Source organism: Hypanus sabinus, assembly GCF_030144855.1.
Source record: "Hypanus sabinus isolate sHypSab1 chromosome X1 unlocalized genomic scaffold, sHypSab1.hap1 SUPER_X1_unloc_16, whole genome shotgun sequence".
NCBI lineage: Eukaryota > Metazoa > Chordata > Chondrichthyes > Myliobatiformes > Dasyatidae > Hypanus > Hypanus sabinus.
The window spans coordinates 392,797-412,372 of NW_026778964.1; the positions used below are offsets into that span (position 1 = coordinate 392,797).

A 19,576-nucleotide genomic window follows, 5' to 3' on the forward strand; every position below is an offset into this window, starting at 1 on the left:
GTGAGAGTAAGCGTTCGGCACGGACTAGAAGGGCCAAGACGGCCTGTTTCCGTGCTGTGATTGTTATACGGTTATATCTTGGTGATCTCTACTTGCAAGCGTTTCGTCGCCACGTGAGGAGACGTCGCTGGTGGCGCTGTTCGATTGTGGTGTCGTCAAACCCCCCCACCCCCCCCACTGAATGCTTGGCCCTTGTACGCTTTTCAATCAGCTGAGTGCTCGTAGAGCGGCATGACCGAATTCAACGGGGGAATCGGTGTGCAAGCAAGCACTTGGGAGCCGGCGCGGGCAAGATTCCAGCAGACCGCACGCCACGTCCGCTTCATGGCCAATCGGCGATGAGACTTCCTCCCTCCCCGCATCACCCTCCAGTTTCCATGGCGACGGCCAATCGGCTGATCGATACGCGTACCGAGGCCAGGCCTTCGGGGGACACCCCGCAATCAATAGGCGCACCGGTGATGGAGACGCTGGCGAGTGGAGATCGCCAAGATGGGAGAACAGCACGGTCCAACCACTGACCACCCGAGCAATGTGGCTTCCCAGTTACTTCCAGTTTGAGCGCGCTCTGGCTTCCAGAGACGTACCGGGTGTTGGCGGGTAAATTGTCCTGTGATTGAGCCGGGGTTAAACAAGCTCAGAGGGAAGCTGGGGGGCCGTCATTTGATGTGTGCCCCCTGGGGTGGGGAGGGACACGCTGGGCAGAGAGGGCCCTCCTCGACCATGCATTGCATTGCCGGACCAGTCAGGGTGCTTCTAGCCGAGCATGCTTGCCGACAAGCTGAACCTCCTCGCGGAGTAAAGGCAACTGGCGCGTTTTCACATTAACGCCAGGCCCAGGACAGCTCATCCAACACCCAGGAGTTTAAAAGCTTCTGACCCCCTCCCACCGGCAGATTTTCCCCCAGTGTAGACTGGCACATGTTCCCTCCCCACCTTACCCTTTAAGTCAACAATCGGCTCTTTAATTTTGCTGAGGGTGAGCGAGGGACGGCTACGGCACCACTCGACTGCTGCCTTGTGTGGGACCGGACAGCGTCCCCGCCAGTGGTGCCTTGGCTTTACCTTTCCGATCTGCCTGGCTTCACCCAGCACCTTCTGTCTATCCCCCTCCCTTCTACCCCAACCCCCCACCCCTTTACTCTGGCACCTTCCCCCTCCCTCTCCAGTCCCGAAGAAGGGACTCGGCTCGAAATGTCGACTGCTTACTCTTTTGCACCGATGCTGCCTGCCCTGCTCAGTTCCTCCTCCAGCGTGGCGTGTGTTTTCACCTGTCACCTTCTATCTTACCCCCTTTCCCCTCCCCACCCCCCCACACCTTCTTACCCTGGTGTCGTCCCCCCCTGCCTCTCCAGTCCTGGAGAAGGGTCTCGGTCTGAAACGACGACTGTTTATTAATTAACGTAGACGCTGCCTGACCTGCTGAGTCCCTCCAGCATTTTGTGTGTGGGGCTTCTGACATTCATGCAGTTTGACAATAAATACCTGCCTCTGTCACCACCCCTGGCAAGGGCGTTCCACTCTCTGTTCTAAAAAAAAACTAACTCTAACAACCCCCACCTGGGTAGCCTCCAACCTGACAGCATGAATATCGATTTCTGCTTCAGGTATGAAAAGAAATTCCCCCCCCCTCCCCCAACCCCTCTTCCACTATTCCCTACCTCTTCTCACCTCCCCCTGGCACTCTTCCCCCTTCCCTTTCTCCCGCGGTCCACTCCCCTCTCCTGTCAGCTTCCTTCCTCTCCAACCCTTAACCTTTCCCACCCGCCTGGCTTCACCCGTCACCTTCCAGCTCGCCTCCTTCCCCTCCCCCCGGCTGCCATTCCCCCGTTTCAGTCCTGAAGATGGGTCTCAGCCCGAAAAGTCAACTATTTATTCCTCTCCCTGGACGCTGCCTGACCAGCTGAGTTCCTCCGCCATTTTGTGTGTGTCTCTCCGGATCTCCAGCATCCGCAGAACTGGGTTTAATATCACCGGCGTATGTTGTGAAACTTCTTGTTATGCATCAGCAGTACATTGCAATACACAGTAAAAAATTGTAAATTACAGTGAGAAAGCCTGCAGATGCTGGAAATCCCCCCTCTCCCAGTTCTACCTATCACCCAGAACTTCTTCCTCCCCTTCCCTCTTGCTCTGCCTTCTCATCTCATTTCCACGGACGCTGCCCGGCCTGCCGAGTTCTGTACTGAGTGCGTGTCCACGCTTCTTCGGCAAGAGCCTCCCGTGCGCCTGCTTGCCTTCGTGCGGCCTTGCCCCCTTCCCTGCGCCTGGAACCTCATCCCACCCCCGCACCCAAACGAGGTCTGAAGCCCTCACTGACTGATAACCTGGTTTCTCTGTGCAGGGAGGAAGCTGACGAGTACGTGGAGATTGGAGCCCTTAATGGAATCTTCGTTCTCGGCCGGAGTATGGGCTTTATCGGTGAGTTATAAACCGTCCGCTTTCTCCATTTAAATCCTGTTGGCTTTTGAAATCTCTTAGGGTTTTTTTTTTACCGATCCGTCTCTCTTCCCTTTGTGGGGAATTATTCTGGATCTTCCTCCCTTAAGTCAGAGGTGTGACTCCACTTAATCCAGCCCATGTCACTTCGCAGCCCCCATCTCCCTCTCACCATTTGGCAGGAGTCGGGATGTCACGGTGAAGACGTATTCCTACCTACAGGGAAGATGTCAATAAGATTGGAACAGGCATCCACTAGTCTCGAAAGATTTGCGCCTTGGAAAGTTCCCAGGGCGCAGGCCTGGGCAGGGTTGTATGGGAGACCGGCAGTTGCCCAGGCTGCAAGTCTCCCCTCTCCACACCACCGATGTTGTCCAAGAGAAGGGCATTAGGGCCCATACAGCTTGGCACCGGTGTCGTCGCAGAGCAATGTGTGGTTAAGTGCCTTGCTCAAGGACACAACTCACTGCCTCAGCTGAGGCTGGAACCAGCGACCTTCAGATCACTAGAACCGACGCCTTAACCAAGATCGAAAGACCGCAGAGAAAAGTTAACAAGGGTGTTGCTGGGCTGGAGGGCCTGAGTTTTAGAGAAAGGCTTTTTGCCCGAGTCAGTGACAAACAAGAGAAAATCTGCAGATGCTGGACACAAGCAGTGCACACAAAGTGCTGGAAGAACTCAGCAGGCCAGGCAGCGTCTACGGTAAACAGCACAGCGCAAGTTTCGGGCCAATGCTAGAAATCCTCCTTTCTCCGGTTCCACCTCTCACCTACCCACCTTGTACTTCTTCCCCCCCCCCCCCCCCCCCCCACACCCCTGCTCTGACTATTCGTCCTTTTCCCCCTCCAGTCCTGCTCAAGGGTCTCGGCCCAAAACGTCGACTGTTAGTTCATTTCCGTAGGTGCTGCCTGGCCTGCTGAATTCCTCCAGGGTGTGTTGCAGTCTGTCACTGATTCTGCCAGTGGTTCTTGTTCCATGGAGTTGTTGAGAGCACCCGAAAGAAAATGAATCTTGGTTGTATGTGCACTTGGCGCGTGGCCGAGTGGTTAAGGCGTTGGTCTAGTGATCTGAAGGTCGCTGGTTCGAGCCTGAGCTGAGGCAGCGCGTTGTGTCCTTGAGCAAGGCACTCAACCACACGTTGCACTGCGACGACACCGGTGCCAAGCTGTATGGGTCCCAGTGCCCTTCCCTTGGACAACATCGGTAGCGTGGAGAGGGGAAGGCCTGCAGCTTGGGCAACTGTTGGTGTCCCATACAACCCTGCCCAGGTCTGCGCCCTGGAAACCTCCCAAGGTGCAAATCCGTGGTATATATGTGTGCTTTGATATTAAATTAACTTTAAACTCTACGGCTGGGACTTTATTTCCTGGGGCGTAGGGGAATGAGGGGGAGATTTGATAGGGGTATACAGAATTACGGGGGGGTGGGGGGGTATATGCCAGCACTGAGTTCACTGGGAGAGGTGTATGAGATGATAAAGAAGCATAGATCGAGACTTTCCCCCACCCCAGTATGGAAGTGGCTAACACGAGGGGCTATAATTTTAAGCAGATTGCAGGAAGGTGTACTGGGGGTGGTTTTTTTTTACACAAAATCAGTGGGTGCATGGGACGCACTTTCGGGGGTGTGGGGGCACGTCAGAGGCAGATACACCAGGGGCATTTAAGGGACTCTTGAGATAGGCAGACGGATGATTGAAAAATCTGAGAGGGGGAGGGTTAGAGTTGTTTTGTGACTGTACGTGCTGGGTGGTAACTTCTATTCGCTGCGTGTGACTCCATGCAGAGTGTTTCACTCCCTGGCCCCAGAGGAACGGTGCTTTGTTTAACTGTATAAGACAACAAGATACAGGATCAGAATTTGACCCTTTCAGTCTGCTCCGCCATTGTAACGTGGCCAATCCCATTTCCCTCCCAGCTTCCAATCTCCTGCCTCCTCCCCCTATCCTTTCATACCCTGACCGATCAAGAACCTATCAACCTCTGCCTTAAATGTACCTGGCTGCCTGTGGCAAAAAAATTCCATAGTTTCTCTACTCTGGCTAAAAAATAAATAAAAAAATATTCCTCCTCATATCCGTTCTAAATGGATGTCCCTCTATTCCGAGGCTGTTTCATCAAGGCTCGTCCAGTTTTACTCACAGCGCCAACCTCCTGCCTTCGCTCCCATGTCCCTTCATGCACTGAGCAATCAAGGATCTTACCAGCCTCGGCCTTGGCCAGCCTCGACAGCCGTCTGCAGCAAAGATTTCCACAGGTTCACCACTCTCTGCCGAAAGAGGTTCCTCCTCAACATTCTAAAATAAAGCCCCTCTGTTCCGGTCCTAGACTCGCCCACTACAGGAAACATCCTCTCCACACTCACTCTATCTGTGGTCCTAGACTCCCCCACTACAGGAAACATCCTCTCCACATCCACTCTATCTGTGTCCTCTGGTCCCAGACTCCCCCCCCCACTATAGGAAACATCCTCCCCACATCCACTCTCTCTGTGTCCTCTGGTCCTAGACTCCCCCCACTATAGGAAACATCCTCTCCACATCCACTCTATCTGTGTCCTCTGGTCCTAGACTCCCCCACTATAGGAAACATCCTCTCCACATCCACTCTATCTGTGTCCTCTGGTCCTAGACTCCCTCACTATAGGAAACATCCTCTCCACATCCACTCTATCTGTGTCCTCTGGTCCTAGACGCCCCCACTATAGGAAACATCTTCTCCACATCCACTCTACCTGTGTCCTCTGGTCCTAGACTCCCCCCACTATAGGAAACATCCTCTCCACATCCACTCTATCTGTGTCCTCTGGTCCTAGACTCCCCCACTATAGGAAACATCCTCTCCACATCCACTCTATCTGTGTCCTCTGGTCCTAGACTCCCTCACTATAGGAAACATCCTCTCCACATCCACTCTATCTGTGTCCTCTGGTCCTAGACTCCCCCACTATAGGAAACATCCTCTCCACATCCACTCTATCTGTGTCCTCTGGTCCTAGACTCCCCCACTATAGGAAACATCCTCTCCACGTCCACTCTATCTGTGTCCTCTGGTCCTAGACTCCCCCACTATAGGAAACATCCTCTCCACATCCACTCTACCTGTGTCCTCTGGTCCTAGACTCCCCCACTATAGGAAACATCTTCTCCACATCCGCTCTACCTGTGTCCTCTGGTCCTAGACTCCCCTACTATCGGAAACATCCTCTCCACATCCACTCTATCTGTGTCATCTGGTCCCAGACTCCCCCACTATTGGAAACATCTTCTCCACATCCACTCTATTTGTGTCCTCTGGTCCTAGACTCCCCCACTATCGGAAACATCCTCTCCACATCCACTCTATCTGTGTCCTCTGCTCCTAGACTCCCCCACTATCGGAAACATCTTCTCCACATCCGCTCTATCCAGGCCTTTCGCTGTTCATTGGTTTTCACTGAGGTCAACCCTCGTTCTTCCGAATGCCGTGAGCGGAGGTCCCGAGCCGTCAAGCGTTCCTCGTACATTGGTGGTTTCATTCCTAGGATCGTTCTCCGCTGGACTCCCTGCCCTGCACCCTTTCTCAGACAAGAGGCCCAGAACGACTCGCAGTGCTCTTCGTGAGATCTCAACATTACATCCTCGAGCTCCGTGTGCATAGAGTCAGAGAACTCTATTGCAGTACCTTCGGCCCATCTTTTCCATGCCGGACTATTATTCTGACTAGCCCCATTGTCCTGTCCCCAGACCTTCACCCTCCGTACCCCTCCCTTCCACGCACCTGACCAAATTCCTCCTAAATGTCGAAATCAAACTCACGTCCGCCACTGGCGTCAGAAGCTCGTCACGCAGTCTCGCCGAGAGAAGTGCCCCCCCCCGTGTTCCCTTTAAACATTTCACCTTTCACCCTTAACCCATGACCTCTAGCTCCAGTCTCACTCAACCTCTGCGTGTGGGGTCGGGGGGGGGGGCAAAAGCCCGCTGGCATTTACCCCATCTCTACCCCTCATAATCTTTAAAATCCGTGTCCGGGTCTTGTCCTCGTCTCACCCAGCCTCTGTGGATAAACGCTGTGTAAGGTTGGATGGCGATAAGCTTGAACCTGCCTGTCAGGTGTCGTGTGTGTGTGTGTGTGTGTGTGTGTGTGTGTGTGTGTGTGTGTGTGTGTGTGTGTGTGTGTGAGTGTGTGTGTCTGTGTGTGAGTGTGTGTGTCTGTGTGTGAGTGTGTGTGTCTGTGTCTGTGTGTGTGTGAGTGAGTGTGTGTCTGTGTGTGTGAGTGTGTGTGTGTGTCTGTGTGTGTGTGAGTGAGTGTGTGTGTGAGTGAGTGTGTGTCTGTGTGTGTGAGTGTGTGTGTCTGTGTGTGAGTGTGTGTGTGTATGTGAGTGTGTGTGTGGTGTGTGTGTGTGTCTGTGTGTGTGTGTGTGTGAGTGTGTGTCTGTGTGTGTGAGTGTGTGTGTCTGTGTGTGAGTGTGTGTGTGTGTGTGTGTGTCTGTGTGTGTGTGAGTGAGTGTGTGTCTGTGTGTGTGAGTGTGTGTGTGTGTCTGTGTGTGTGTGAGTGAGTGTGTGTCTGTGTGTGTGAGTGTGTGTGTCTGTGTGTGAGTGTGTGTGTGTCTGTGAGTGTGTGTGTGGTGTGTGTGTGTGTCTGTGTCTGTGTGTGTGTGTCTGTGAGTGTGTCTGTGGTGTGTGTGAGTGTGTGAGTGTGTCTGTGGTGTGTGTGTGTGAGTGTGTCTGTGTGAGTGTGAGTGTGTCTGTGTGTGAGTGTGTGTGTGTCTGTGGTGTGTGTGAGTGTGTCTGTGATTGTGTCTGTGTGTGAGTGTGTGTGTCTGTGGTGTGTGTGAGTGTGTCTGTGGTGTGTGTGTGTGTCTGTGGTGTGTGTGAGTGTGTCTGTGGTGTGTGTGAGTGTGAGTGTGTCTGTGGTGTGTGTGAGTGTGAGTGGGTATTACAACCCCAGTCCCCGGAAGATTGTGCTTACTTAACCTGCTTTAATTTTTCCAGGGCACTACTTGGACCAAAAGCGACTGAAACAAGGCCTGTACCGGCACCCGTGGGACGACATCTCATACGTTTTGCCCGAGCACATGACCATGTGAACGCCGGGGTGGCCATGAAGCGGTTTTGGTGCAGAAACATCTCCCCCCCCCCTCCCCCCCCCCCCCCGGCCACCCCCATTTCCATCCGGCGCACCCCCCGAGAGGTGTCTTTTCCCATCACTTCCTTTGCACTGGAGCCCTTCGCAGAACATTGGTGCGGTTAATTGCACACGTGCTGCTGTGAAACCCATTGGGGAGCGGGCTTGGGGTGGGGGCTTTCCAGACTGCCGCGGGGTTAAAAACCCTCCGAGAAGCAGTGGCGGTGAAGCGTCCCTTCTCCGCGACGTACAGCAGACCCCAGTCGGGAGCATTCTTAATGTCAGTGGGGTGGGGGGGGGGGGGGGGGGAGATTCCTTGATTCTTTTGCAATGTTTAACCGTTTTGGGCCAAAAATCTCGAGATGAAGTTGTGTGTTCTCTGTCTCACCCTGGTGTCGGGAATTTGAATTGCCAAGCCCTTTCCCAAGCCCTGAGAAGTCGGGGGGTGGGGGGGGGTTCCGCCTGTGACTTGTGTATCTCTGCCGCCTGCCTGGCGGGGGTGGGGGGGAGGTTACCGCGTCTCGATTTGCTTTTTTTGCCTCTTGGTGTCTTTCGATTCTTCGGCTGCCATCTTGTCCCGCGTGGCCCCGCGGACGGCTGAGGGCGTTCCTCTGCGTTTTTTCTCCGCCCTGGCTTGAATTGCATTGTGAGGGATGCTGGTGTCAGCTGCCTCGTGTTTACTTGTCGACAGAACGTGAAACTGAAAGCCTAACCAATGCCCACAGCAGATCACAAGCACGGGAGACTCTGCAGGCGCTGGGAATCTGGGTCAACGTACAGGCCGCCCGGAGAAAGCCAGCAGGTCAGGCAGCGTCTGTGGAGGGGAAATCCAATTCCCCACTCTGGCTCCCCTCTCACCCCTTCCTCCGTGCCTGCCCAAGCCTCCCTCTGGTGCCCCTCCTCCTTCCCTTTCTCCTCCAGACCTTTAACTTTTCCACCTGTCACTTCTCAGCCTCTTACTTCATCCAACCCCCACCCACCTTCCCCCTCACCTGTCCCCTGTCACCTTGTCCTCCTCCCCCCCCACCCACCCACCCACCTTTCCCCTCACCTGGTCTCACCTGTCACCTTGTCCTTCTCCCCCCCCCACCCACCCACCCACCTTCCCCCTCACCTGTCCCCTGTCAGCTTGTCCTCCTCCCCCTCCCCCACCCACCCACCTTCCCCCTCACCTGTCCCCTGTCAGCTTGTCCTCCTCCCCCCCACCCACCTTCCCCCTCACCTGGTCTCATCTGTCACCTTGTCCTCCTCCCCCCCACCCACCCACCTTCCCCCTCACCTGTCCCCTGTCAGCTTGTCCTCCTCCCCCCCACCCACCCACCCACCTTCCCCCTCACCTGTCCCCTGTCAGCTTGTCGTCCTCCCCCCCCCCACCCACCCACCTTCCCCCTCACCTGTCACAGGTCAGCTTGTCCTCCTCCCCCCCCCCACCCACCCACCTACCTTCCCCCTCACCTGTCACAGGTCAGCTTGTCCTCCTCCCCCCCCACCCACCCACCCACCTACCTTCCCCCTCACCTGTCACAGGTCAGCTTGTCCTCCTCCCCCCCCACCCACCCACCCACCTACCTTCCCCCTCACCTGTCACAGGTCAGCTTGACCCCGCCCGCCCGCCCCACGTTCTTCCTCTGGTTTAGGCCCCCTTCCTGCATCCTGAAGGAGGGTGTCGGCTGCTTGTGTTCCTCTCCATAGATGCTGCCTGACCCACTGAGTTCCTCCCGCGTTCCTCTGTGTGTGTTGCGCCCGATGCCTCCCGCAAAATGTTTCTGTCTTGGCTGCGTCGACACACGCGTCGGCCCTTTTAATTTTGTGCGGCTGAAACACCTCCACCAGAGCGGTGGATGGTGGAACGTCCTGCCATGCGTCTTGTCTGCCAAGAATACTGTTTCCACGTGGCTCGGCTGACCGGTGGCGGTCTGTTCTGCTCGGGCAGATGTTCAGCCGGAGCGGAGGCCCCACCACCTTCCCTCGGGGATCTGGCGTAGGTCTTTCGCACTGTTCCATCCCGACCCTTTCACCATGCTGAGCTCCACGTGTTGTAGTAACTGTGTCAATGTGAGATTATTTAGAGAACAGGACCTCTGGCCTGCCCTGCTTGGTGATTTTAGAAATTTAGCAGATTGGGGATGAAATTAAATTCCTGCTGAGGGGAGCAGCAGGGAGGGAACCAGTACTCAATCATTTAGAGCTGTCTGCCCTCGGAGGTAAACCGCTACTCTTGCCATTTCTGACGGATTTTTCTGCAAGGATGCCACACCTCAACCTATCCTAAAATGTGTCTGTATCTTAGTATAAATTAAAGTGTGTAACTTATTGGGTCTTGCTTTTGTCTGTGTGGTTTATTTGCCCCCCTGGTGGAATTGCCTCCTGGGTCTGCACACTCTTTGCCTCAAAAGCTTATCAGCTCCACTGCACACCCTTGCAGATTCAAAGTTTCGGAGATTGTTTCAGCTCATTTCCGGTGTGAAGGAGAACAAAGTAACTGTTACCCCAGAGTCAATGGGGGGGCATGAAAGCACACACAGTAAGATAAAGAACACAATAAATATATACACATAAGATAGCTGATACACGCAGGCCAATCGTGTGTCCGTACAGTGACGCTGGGCACAGGGGTGTCTGTACACAAGGTGACTCTGACAGGAAATGACCAAGTAGGGGTGATTGGGGGTGTAGAGGGGCGGGTCAGTGGGTGATTGGGTGGGTGGAGGGGTGGGTCAGTGGGTGACTGGGGGTGTAGAGGGGTGGGTCAGTGGGTGATTGGGTGTGTGGAGGGGTGGGTCAGTGGGTGATTGGGGGTGTGGAGGGGTGGGTCAGTGGGTGATTGGGGGTGTGGAGGGGTGGGTCAGTGGGTGGTTAGGGGTGTGGAGGGGTGGGTCAGTGGGTGGTTGGGTGTGTGGAGGAGTGGGTCAGTGGGTGGTTGGGGGTGTGGAGGGGTGGGTCAGTGGGTGGTTGGGTGTGTGGAGGGGTGGATCAGTGGGTGGGGGTGTGGAGGGGTGGGTCAGTGGGTGATTGGGGGTGTGGAGGGGTGGGTCAGTGGGTGATTGGAGGTGTGGAGGGGTGGGTCAGTGGGTGATTGGAGGTGTGTGGAGGGGTGGGTCAGTGGGTGATTGGGGGTGTGGAGGGGTGGGTCAGTGGGTGATTGGGGGTCTGGAGGGGTCAGTGGGTAATTGGTGTGGTGGGGTGGGACAGTGGGTGATTGGAGGTGTGGAGGGGTGGGTCAGTGGGTGATTGGAGGGGTGGGTCAGTGAGTGATTGGGGGTGTGGAGTGGTGGGTCAGTGGGTGGTTGGAGGTGTGGAGGGGTGGGTCGGTGGGTGATTGGGGGTGTGGAGGGGTGGGTCAGTGTGTGGTTGGGGGTTTGGAGGGGTGGGTCAGTGGGTGATTGGGGGTGTGGAGGGGTGGGTCAGTGGGTGATTGGGGGTGTGGAGGGGTGGGTCAGTGGGTGATTGGGGGTGTGAAGGGGTGGGTTAGTGGGTGACTGGCTGTGTGGAGGGGTGGGTCAGTGGGTGGTTGGAGGTGTGGAGGGGTGGGTGATTGGGGGTGTAGAGGGGTGGGTCAGTGAGTGGAGGTGTGGAGGGGCGGGTCAGTGGGTGATTGGGGGTGTGGAGGGGTGGGTCAGTGAGTGGAGGTGTGGAGGGGTGGGTCAGTGGGTGGTTGGAGGTGTGGAGGGGTGGGTGATTGGGGGTGTAGAGGGGTGGGTCAGTGAGTGGAGGTGTGGAGGGGTGGGTCAGTGGGTGGTTGGAGGTGTGGGTCGGTGGGTGATTGGGGGTGTGGAGGGGTGGGTCAGTGTGTGGTTGGGGGTTTGGAGGGGTGGGTCAGTGGGTGATTGGGGGTGTGGAGGGGTGGGTCAGTGGGTGATTGGGGGTGTGGAGGGGTGGGTCAGTGGGTGATTGGGGGTGTGAAGGGGTGGGTTAGTGGGTGATTGGCTGTGTGGAGGGGTGGGTCAGTGGGTGGTTGGAGGTGTGGAGGGGTGGGTGATTGGGGGTGTAGAGGGGTGGGTCAGTGAGTGGAGGTGTGGAGGGGCGGGTCAGTGGGTGATTGGGGGTGTGGAGGGGTGGGTCAGTGAGTGGAGGTGTGGAGGGGTGGGTCAGTGGGTGGTTGGAGGTGTGGAGGGGTGGGTGATTGGGGGTGTAGAGGGGTGGGTCAGTGAGTGGAGGTGTGGAGGGGTGGGTCAGTGGGTGATTGGAGGTGTGTGGAGGGGTGGGTCAGTGGGTGATTGGGGGTGTGGAGAGGTGGGTCAGTGGGTGATTGGAGGTGTGTGGAGGGGTGGGTCAGTGGGTGATTGGGGGTCTGGAGGGGTCAGTGGGTAATTGGGGGTGTGGTGGGGTGGGACAGTGGGTGATTGGAGGTGTGGAGGGGTGGGTCAGTGGGTGATTGGAGGGGTGGGTCAGTGAGTGATTGGTGTGGAGTGGTGGGTCAGTGGGTGGTTGGAGGTGTGGAGGGGTGGGTCGGTGGGTGATTGGGGGTGTGGAGGGGTGGGTCAGTGTGTGGTTGGGGGTTTGGAGGGGTGGGTCAGTGGGTGATTGGGGGTGTGGAGGGGTGGGTCAGTGGGTGATTGGGGGTGGGTCAGTGGGTGATTGGGGGTGTGAAGGGGTGGGTTAGTGGGTGATTGGCTGTGTGGAGGGGTGGGTCAGTGGGTGGTTGGAGGTGTGGAGGGGTGGGTGATTGGGGGTGTAGAGGGGTGGGTCAGTGAGTGGAGGTGTGGAGAGGCGGGTCAGTGGGTGATTGGGGGTGTGGAGGGGTGGGTCAGTGAGTGGAGGTGTGGAGGGGTGGGTCAGTGGGTGGTTGGAGGTGTGGAGGGGTGGGTGATTGGGGGTGTAGAGGGGTGGGTCAGTGAGTGGAGGTGTGGAGGGGCGGGTCAGTGGGTGATTGGGGGTGTGGAGGGGTGGGTCAGTGAGTGGAGGGGTGGGTCAGTGGGTGGTTGGAGGTGTGGAGGGGTGGGTGATTGGGGGTGTAGAGGGGTGGGTCAGTGAGTGGAGGTGTGGAGGGGTGGGTCAGTGGGTGATTGGAGGTGTGTGGAGGGGTGGGTCAGTGGGTGATTGGGGGTGTGGAGAGGTGGGTCAGTGGGTGATTGGAGGTGTGTGGAGGGGTGGGTCAGTGGGTGATTGGGGGTCTGGAGGGGTCAGTGGGTAATTGGTGTGGTGGGGTGGGACAGTGGGTGATTGGAGGTGTGGAGGGGTGGGTCAGTGGGTGATTGGAGGGGTGGGTCAGTGAGTGGTGTGGAGTGGTGGGTCAGTGGGTGGTTGGAGGTGTGGAGGGGTGGGTCGGTGGGTGATTGGGGGTGTGGAGGGGTGGGTCAGTGTGTGGTTGGGGGTTTGGAGGGGTGGGTCAGTGGGTGATTGGGGGTGTGGAGGGGTGGGTCAGTGGGTGATTGGGGGTGTGGAGGGGTGGGTCAGTGGGTGATTGGGGGTGTGAAGGGGTGGGTTAGTGGGTGATTGGCTGTGTGGAGGGGTGGGTCAGTGGGTGGTTGGAGGTGTGGAGGGGTGGGTGATTGGGGGTGTAGAGGGGTGGGTCAGTGAGTGGAGGTGTGGAGAGGCGGGTCAGTGGGTGATTGGGGGTGTGGAGGGGTGGGTCAGTGAGTGGAGGTGTGGAGGGGTGGGTCAGTGGGTGGTTGGAGGTCTGGAGGGGTGGGTGATTGGGGGTGTAGAGGGGTGGGTCAGTGAGTGGAGGTGTGGAGGGGCGGGTCAGTGGGTGATTGGGGGTGTGGAGGGGTGGGTCAGTGAGTGGAGGTGTGGAGGGGTGGGTCAGTGGGTGGTTGGAGGGGTGGGTCGGTGGGTGATTGGGGGTGTGGAGGGGTGGGTCAGTGTGTGGTTGGGGGTTTGGAGGGGTGGGTCAGTGGGTGATTGGGGGTGTGGAGGGGTGGGTCAGTGGGTGATTGGGGGTGTGGAGGGGTGGGTCAGTGGGTGATTGGGGGTGTGAAGGGGTGGGTTAGTGGGTGATTGGCTGTGTGGAGGGGTGGGTCAGTGGGTGGTTGGAGGTGTGGAGGGGTGGGTGATTGGGGGTGTAGAGGGGTGGGTCAGTGAGTGGAGGTGTGGAGGGGCGGGTCAGTGGGTGATTGGGGGTGTGGAGGGGTGGGTCAGTGAGTGGAGGTGTGGAGGGGTGGGTCAGTGGGTGGTTGGAGGTGTGGAGGGGTGGGTGATTGGGGGTGTAGAGGGGTGGGTCAGTGAGTGGAGGTGTGGAGGGGCGGGTCAGTGGGTGTTTGGGGGTGTGGAGGGGTGGGTCAGTGAGTGGAGGTGTGGAGGGGCGGGTCAGTGGGTGATTGGGGGTGTGGAGGGGTGGGTCAGTGGGTGGTTGGGGGTGTGGAGGGGTGGGTCAGTGGGTGATTGGGGGTGTGGAGGGGTCGGTCAGAGTGTGATTGGGGGTGTGGAGGGGTGGGTCAGTGGGTGGGAGTGTGGAGGGGTGGGTCAGTGGGTGGGGGTGTTGATCAGCCTCTCTGTTTGGGGAAAGTCACTGTTTTTGAGTCTGGTGGTCCTGGTGTAGACAATCTCTGATAATGGCTGGTGTCGGCCCGAAATGTTGACAGTGCTTCTCCCTGCAGATACTGCCTGGCCTGCTGCGTTCCACCAGCATTTTGTGTGTTGTTGTTTTAGATGTTGTGACCACTCTCCTGAATCCTCCTCACACTCCCGGTCAGCAGGGGGCGGCATTGAACCTGTTTTAGATGTTGGGACCACTCTCCTGAATCCTCCCGGTCAGCAGGGGGCGGTATTGAACCTGTTTTAGATGTTGGGACCACTCTCCTGAATCCTCCCGGTCAGCAGGGGGCGGTATTGAACCTGTTTTAGATGTTGGGACCACTCTCCTGAATCCTCCCAGTCAGCAGGAGGCGGTATTGAACCTGTTTTAGATGTTGGGACCACTCTCCTGAATCCCCCTCACACTCCCGGTCAGCAGGGGGTGGTATTGAACCTGTTTTAGATGTTGGGACCACTCTCCTGAATCCTCCTCACACTCCCGGTCAGCAGGGGGCGGCTTTGAACCTGTTTTAGATGTTGGGACCACTCTCCTGAATCCTCCCGGTCAGCAGGGGGCGGTATTGAACCTGTTTTAGATGTTGGGACCACTCTCCTGAATCCTCCTGGTCAGCAGGGGGCGGTATTGAACCTGTTTTAGATGTTGGGACCACTCTCCTGAATCCTCCTCACACTCCTGGTCAGCAGGGGGCGGTATTGAACCTGTTTTAGATGTTGGGACCACTCTCCTGAATCCTCCCAGTCAGCAGGAGGCGGTATTGAACCTGTTTTAGATGTTGGGACCACTCTCCTGAATCCTCCTCACACTCCCGGTCAGCAGGGGGCGGTATTGAACCTGTTTTAGATGTTGGGACCACTCTCCTGAATCCTCCTCACACTCCCGGTCAGCAGGGGGCGGTATTGAACCTGTTTTAGATGTTGGGACCACTCTCCTGAATCCTCCCGGTCAGCAGGGGGCGGTATTGAACCTGGTTTAGATATTGGGACCACTCTCCTGAATCCTCCCGGTCAGCAGGGGGCGGTATTGAACCTGGTTTAGATGTTGGGACCACTCTCCTGAATCCTCCTCACACTCCCGGTCAGCAGGGGGCGGTATTGAACCTGTTTTAGATGTTGGGACCACTCTCCTGAATCCTCATCACACTCCCGGTCAGCAGGGGGCGGTATTGAACCTGTTTTAGATGTTGGGACCACTCTCCTGAATCCTCCTGGTCAGCAGGGGGCGGTATTGAACCTGTTTTAGATGTTGGGACCACTCTCCTGAATCCTCCCGGTCAGCAGGGGGCGGTATTGAACCTGGTTTGAGTCCTGACGAAGGGTCTCGGCCCGAAACGTTGACAGTGCTTCTCCCTGTAGATGCTGCCTGGCCTGCTGTGTTCCACCAGCACTTTGTGTGCGTTGCTCGAATTTCCAGCATCTGCAGATTTCCTCGGGTTTGCCTATTAACACATCTGCTTTGGATATACCCCAAAGCTTTGGCCTCCACAGTCGTCTGAGGCAATGAATTCCACAGACTCAGCTGAAGAAATTCCTCCTCATCTCTCCCCTAATACAGATTGCTTTTGTGTGCAGCCAGCCACAGCTGCCAAGGGCGGGACCCTGCCGCAGGAACTTAGCTGACTCGTTGGGTTAGCAGCATCCTCCGGGATTTTCACTTCCTGACAGTCACGCAAGTCCCGGGTGGAGACTCAGGAATTCTGATGTAGAAGGATTCTCCGCTGCTGTTTCCGTAACAGTCTTGTCTGACCAGTCGGGGTGCTCGCCCTGAGCTGAACACCCCCACCACCCCACCCCCCAACCTGGTGGACCACTCAGTCTGACCTCTACCCTTTGACCCTGTCTGGCATGTTAGATTGACCTGTTAGATAGAGCTCTTATAGATAGTGGGGTCAAGGGATATGGGGAGGGGGCAGGAATGGGGTACTGATTGTGGATGATGCCATGATCACAGTGAATGGTGGTGCTGGCTCGAAGGGCCGAATGGCCTACTCCTGCACCTATTGTCTATTGGCATGGTTGACAAAGCACAAAGCCCCGACTCCGGCCAGCTTAGCTCTCCGGGTCCCAGCAAGGTGGGGGTCCTCTGGGAGGTGTCCCGCGATGAGGCTGGGATTAAACTGGGGGATGGCTGAGCGGTCCAGAAGGACCTATTTGAGGCTGGACTTTAATAAATTAATAAACCATATCCCGGCTCCTGTGTTCATTTGAGTGGAGTCTGGCTGACTGCTGAATTGCTAACATCCTAATATGCGCACAGGGAGAGCAGCACACATTCCTAACACTAAATATTCACCTCCTCCTCCTCCTGCTATTTCTTAATGGATGATTGGCAGTCCAATTTAAAGGAACATTACTGCCACCTATTGGACTGTAGTTCGGTGTAGAGGTTTGTGAGGCGGGGGGGGGAACCCCTTACTAGTTCTTTCACATGAAATAAATTACCTGAAAAGCCCTGTCGTTTGTAAGTAAAGAAAGACAAAAGTAAAATGTGGATAACTTCACTCACCTCAACTTGGAACTCATTCCACAACTTTCATGTTCTCAATATTGTTTACTTATTTGGGGAAATTCCTTCCGCCACTGTATGGGGTGGGATTGGGTCGGGTGAGGATGCCCCTCGATGATAGCAATAACATACCACCTCATTACATCATTCAGGACCCCCATCACCCCGGACATGCCCTCTTCTCATTGCTACCATCAGGGAGGAGGTACAGGAGCCCGAAGGCACACTCTCAACGACTCAGGAACAGATTCTTCCCCTCTGCCATCAGGGAGGGGGTACAGGAGCCCGAAGGCACACTCTCAACGATTCAGGAACAGCTTCTTCCCCTCTGCCATCTGGGAGGAGGTACAGGAGCCTGAAGACACACACTCAACGATTCAGGAACAGCTTCTTCCCCTCTGCCATCTGGGAGGAGGTACAGGAGCCTGAAGACACACACTCAACGATTCAGGAACAGCTTCTTCCCCTCTGCCATCGGGGAGGAGGTACAGGAGCCTGAAGGCACACATTCAGTGATTCAGGAACAGCTTCTTCCCCTCTGCCATCAGGGAGGAGGTACAGGAGCCTGAAGACACACACTCAACGATTCAGGAACAGCTTCTTCCCCTCTGCCATCAGGGAGGAGGTGCAGGAGCCTGAAGACACACACTCAATGATTCAGGAACAGCTTCTTCCCCTCTGCCATCAGGGAGGAGGTACAGGAGCCTGAAGACACACACTCAACGATTCAGGAACAGCTTCTTCCCCTCTGCCATCAGGGAGGAGGTACAGGAGCCTGAAGACACACACTCAACGATTCAGGAACAGCTTCTTCCCCTCTGCCATCAGGGAGGAGGTACAGGAGCCTGAAGACACACACTCAACGATTCAGGAACAGCTTCTTCCCCTCTGCCATCAGGGAGGAGGTACAGGAGCCTGAAGACACACACTCAACGATTCAGGAACAGCTTCTTCCCCTCTGCCATCAGGGAGGAGGTACAGGAGCCTGAAGACACACACTCAACGATTCAGGAACAGCTTCTTCCCCTCTGCCATCAGGGAGGAGGTGCAGGAGCCTGAAGACACACACTCAATGATTCAGGAACAGCTTCTTCCCCTCTGCCATCAGGGAGGAGGTACAGGAGCCTGAAGACACAGACTCAGTGATTCAGGAACAGCTTCTTCCCCTCCGCCATCTGATTTCTGAATGGACACTGAACCCATGAACACTACCTCAGTACTTTTTATAAATTTCTATTTTGTACTACTTATTTAAGTATAATAAATATACACACGCTCTCACTGTAATTCTCCAGTATTTTCTACTGTTATGAATTTCAATGTACGGCTACCAGAACGACAACAAAATTTCACGACACCGGCCGACAACATTCTGACTGAGCGTCGAACCGTGGCCTCGCGGGGTTGGTGGGGACTCTTCAATTCTGTGAACCTGTGTGACTGCCGGCAATGTGTTTCAGCGCCTTGGCTGAACGCCGTCTCGTTTGGCTGTATTCATGTGTGGTTGAATCCCGATTACACTTGAATGGTAAAACCTAATTCTGAAAATCGTCTTCTCTGGCTCATTGGTTATCAGTGTTTGTTTATGGACTGTTTTTTCTCCCCCCAAAAAAATCTACTGGATGACTTTATTTTCATGTAAACACCTGCAAGAAAATGAATCTCAGGGCTGTATATGGAGACCTATACAACCACGCTTACTTTGATCAAGAAATTGACCTTGGACTTTGACATAAAAAGCTGATTTTTGAAAGTTGTCTTCCCATTGGTTGTCAGTCTTTCTGAACTTTCTTTTCATAAATTCTATTCTAAGTCTTTATTTTCCTGTAAATGCCCACAGGAAAATGAATCTCCAGTAGATGGATACTTTATTGCTCCCAAAGGAAATTACAGTAGCATTTCAAGTCTATTTTGTCGTGTGCTTTTGTGATATCATTCTGGAGGAACGTTGCCTCATTTTTTAACTGCATTGCAATTGTGGTTTTTAAATGACAATAAACTGAATCTGAAGTGCACAGATATACAAATATTAGAAGTGAGAAAGAATAAAAAAATAGGTTCCCACAAACAATCTGACAGGAGGGGATCATCACTTCCCCGGCTACAGGTTGACTCATTATGGAGCCTGATGTCCGAGGGTAAGAATGGCCTCATTTCGTGCTCTTTGGAGCAGTGCAGTCGTCTCAGTCTGTTACTGAAAGTGCTCCTCCGTTCGGCCAAGGTGGCACACAGAGGGTGGGAGACATTGTCCGGAATTGCCAGGATTTTACAAACAATCCTCTGTTCTACCACAGCCTCCAGTGTGTCCGGTTTGGCTCCCTTTAACTTGGCTGAGGGACTGGGGTATCGGGGGGCTTAATTGGCTGAGGGACTGGCATATCGGGTTTCACTGGCTGAGGTACTGGGGTATTGGGGGGGGGGGAATTCACCGACTGAGCCTTTCTAATCAGTTTATTGAGCCTGTTGGCATAACCCGCGTGGATGCCATTGCCCCAGCTCACCGCAGACCGGTAGAACACGTGTGGGGGTGCCTGCACGCCCCAAAGGACCTCAACTTCCTCAGCAAGTGGTGGCGACCCCGGACTTCGGTAATAAAATTACTTCCAACTTTGCTATTTAAAAAAAAACAGATTCTTCAAATTGTCTCTTTTTCTTTTGCCCACTAGGACTTTATTCCCTGGAGCGTAGAAGAATGAGGGGAGACATAGAAACATAGAAAACCTACAGCACAATACAGGTCCTTCGGCCCACAGAGCTGTGCCGAACATGAGGCTACCTTTGAAATTACTAGGCTTACCCATAGCCCTCTGTTTTTCTGAGCTCCATGTACCTGTCCAGGAGTCTCTTAAAAGACCCTATCGTATCCGCCTCCAACACCGTTGCCGGCAGCCCATTCCACACACTCACCACTCTGTACGTTAAAATAAAACTTACCCCTGACATCTGTACCTACTCCCCGGCACCTTAAAACTGTGTCCTCTTGTGGCAGCCATTTCAGCTCTGGGAAAAAGCCTCTGACTATCCACACGATCAATGTGGATCTATCAGACTT

The 19,576-nt window shown here is 55.2% G+C and overlaps 1 protein-coding gene across 1 annotated transcript in view; it reads left to right on the forward strand.

Annotated features, from left to right (window-relative positions):
• Positions 1-8,532, forward strand: part of LOC132385611 (ATP-citrate synthase-like) — a 174,275-nt gene extending 165,743 nt beyond the window's left edge. Inside the window, exons 32-33 of the mRNA XM_059957784.1 lie at positions 2,345-2,421; positions 7,412-8,532. Coding sequence (XP_059813767.1) covers positions 2,345-2,421; positions 7,412-7,506 — 172 coding nt within the window. The 3' untranslated portion in view covers positions 7,507-8,532. The remainder of the gene's footprint in view (positions 1-2,344; positions 2,422-7,411) is intronic.
• The last annotated feature ends 11,044 nt before the right edge of the window (positions 8,533-19,576 follow it).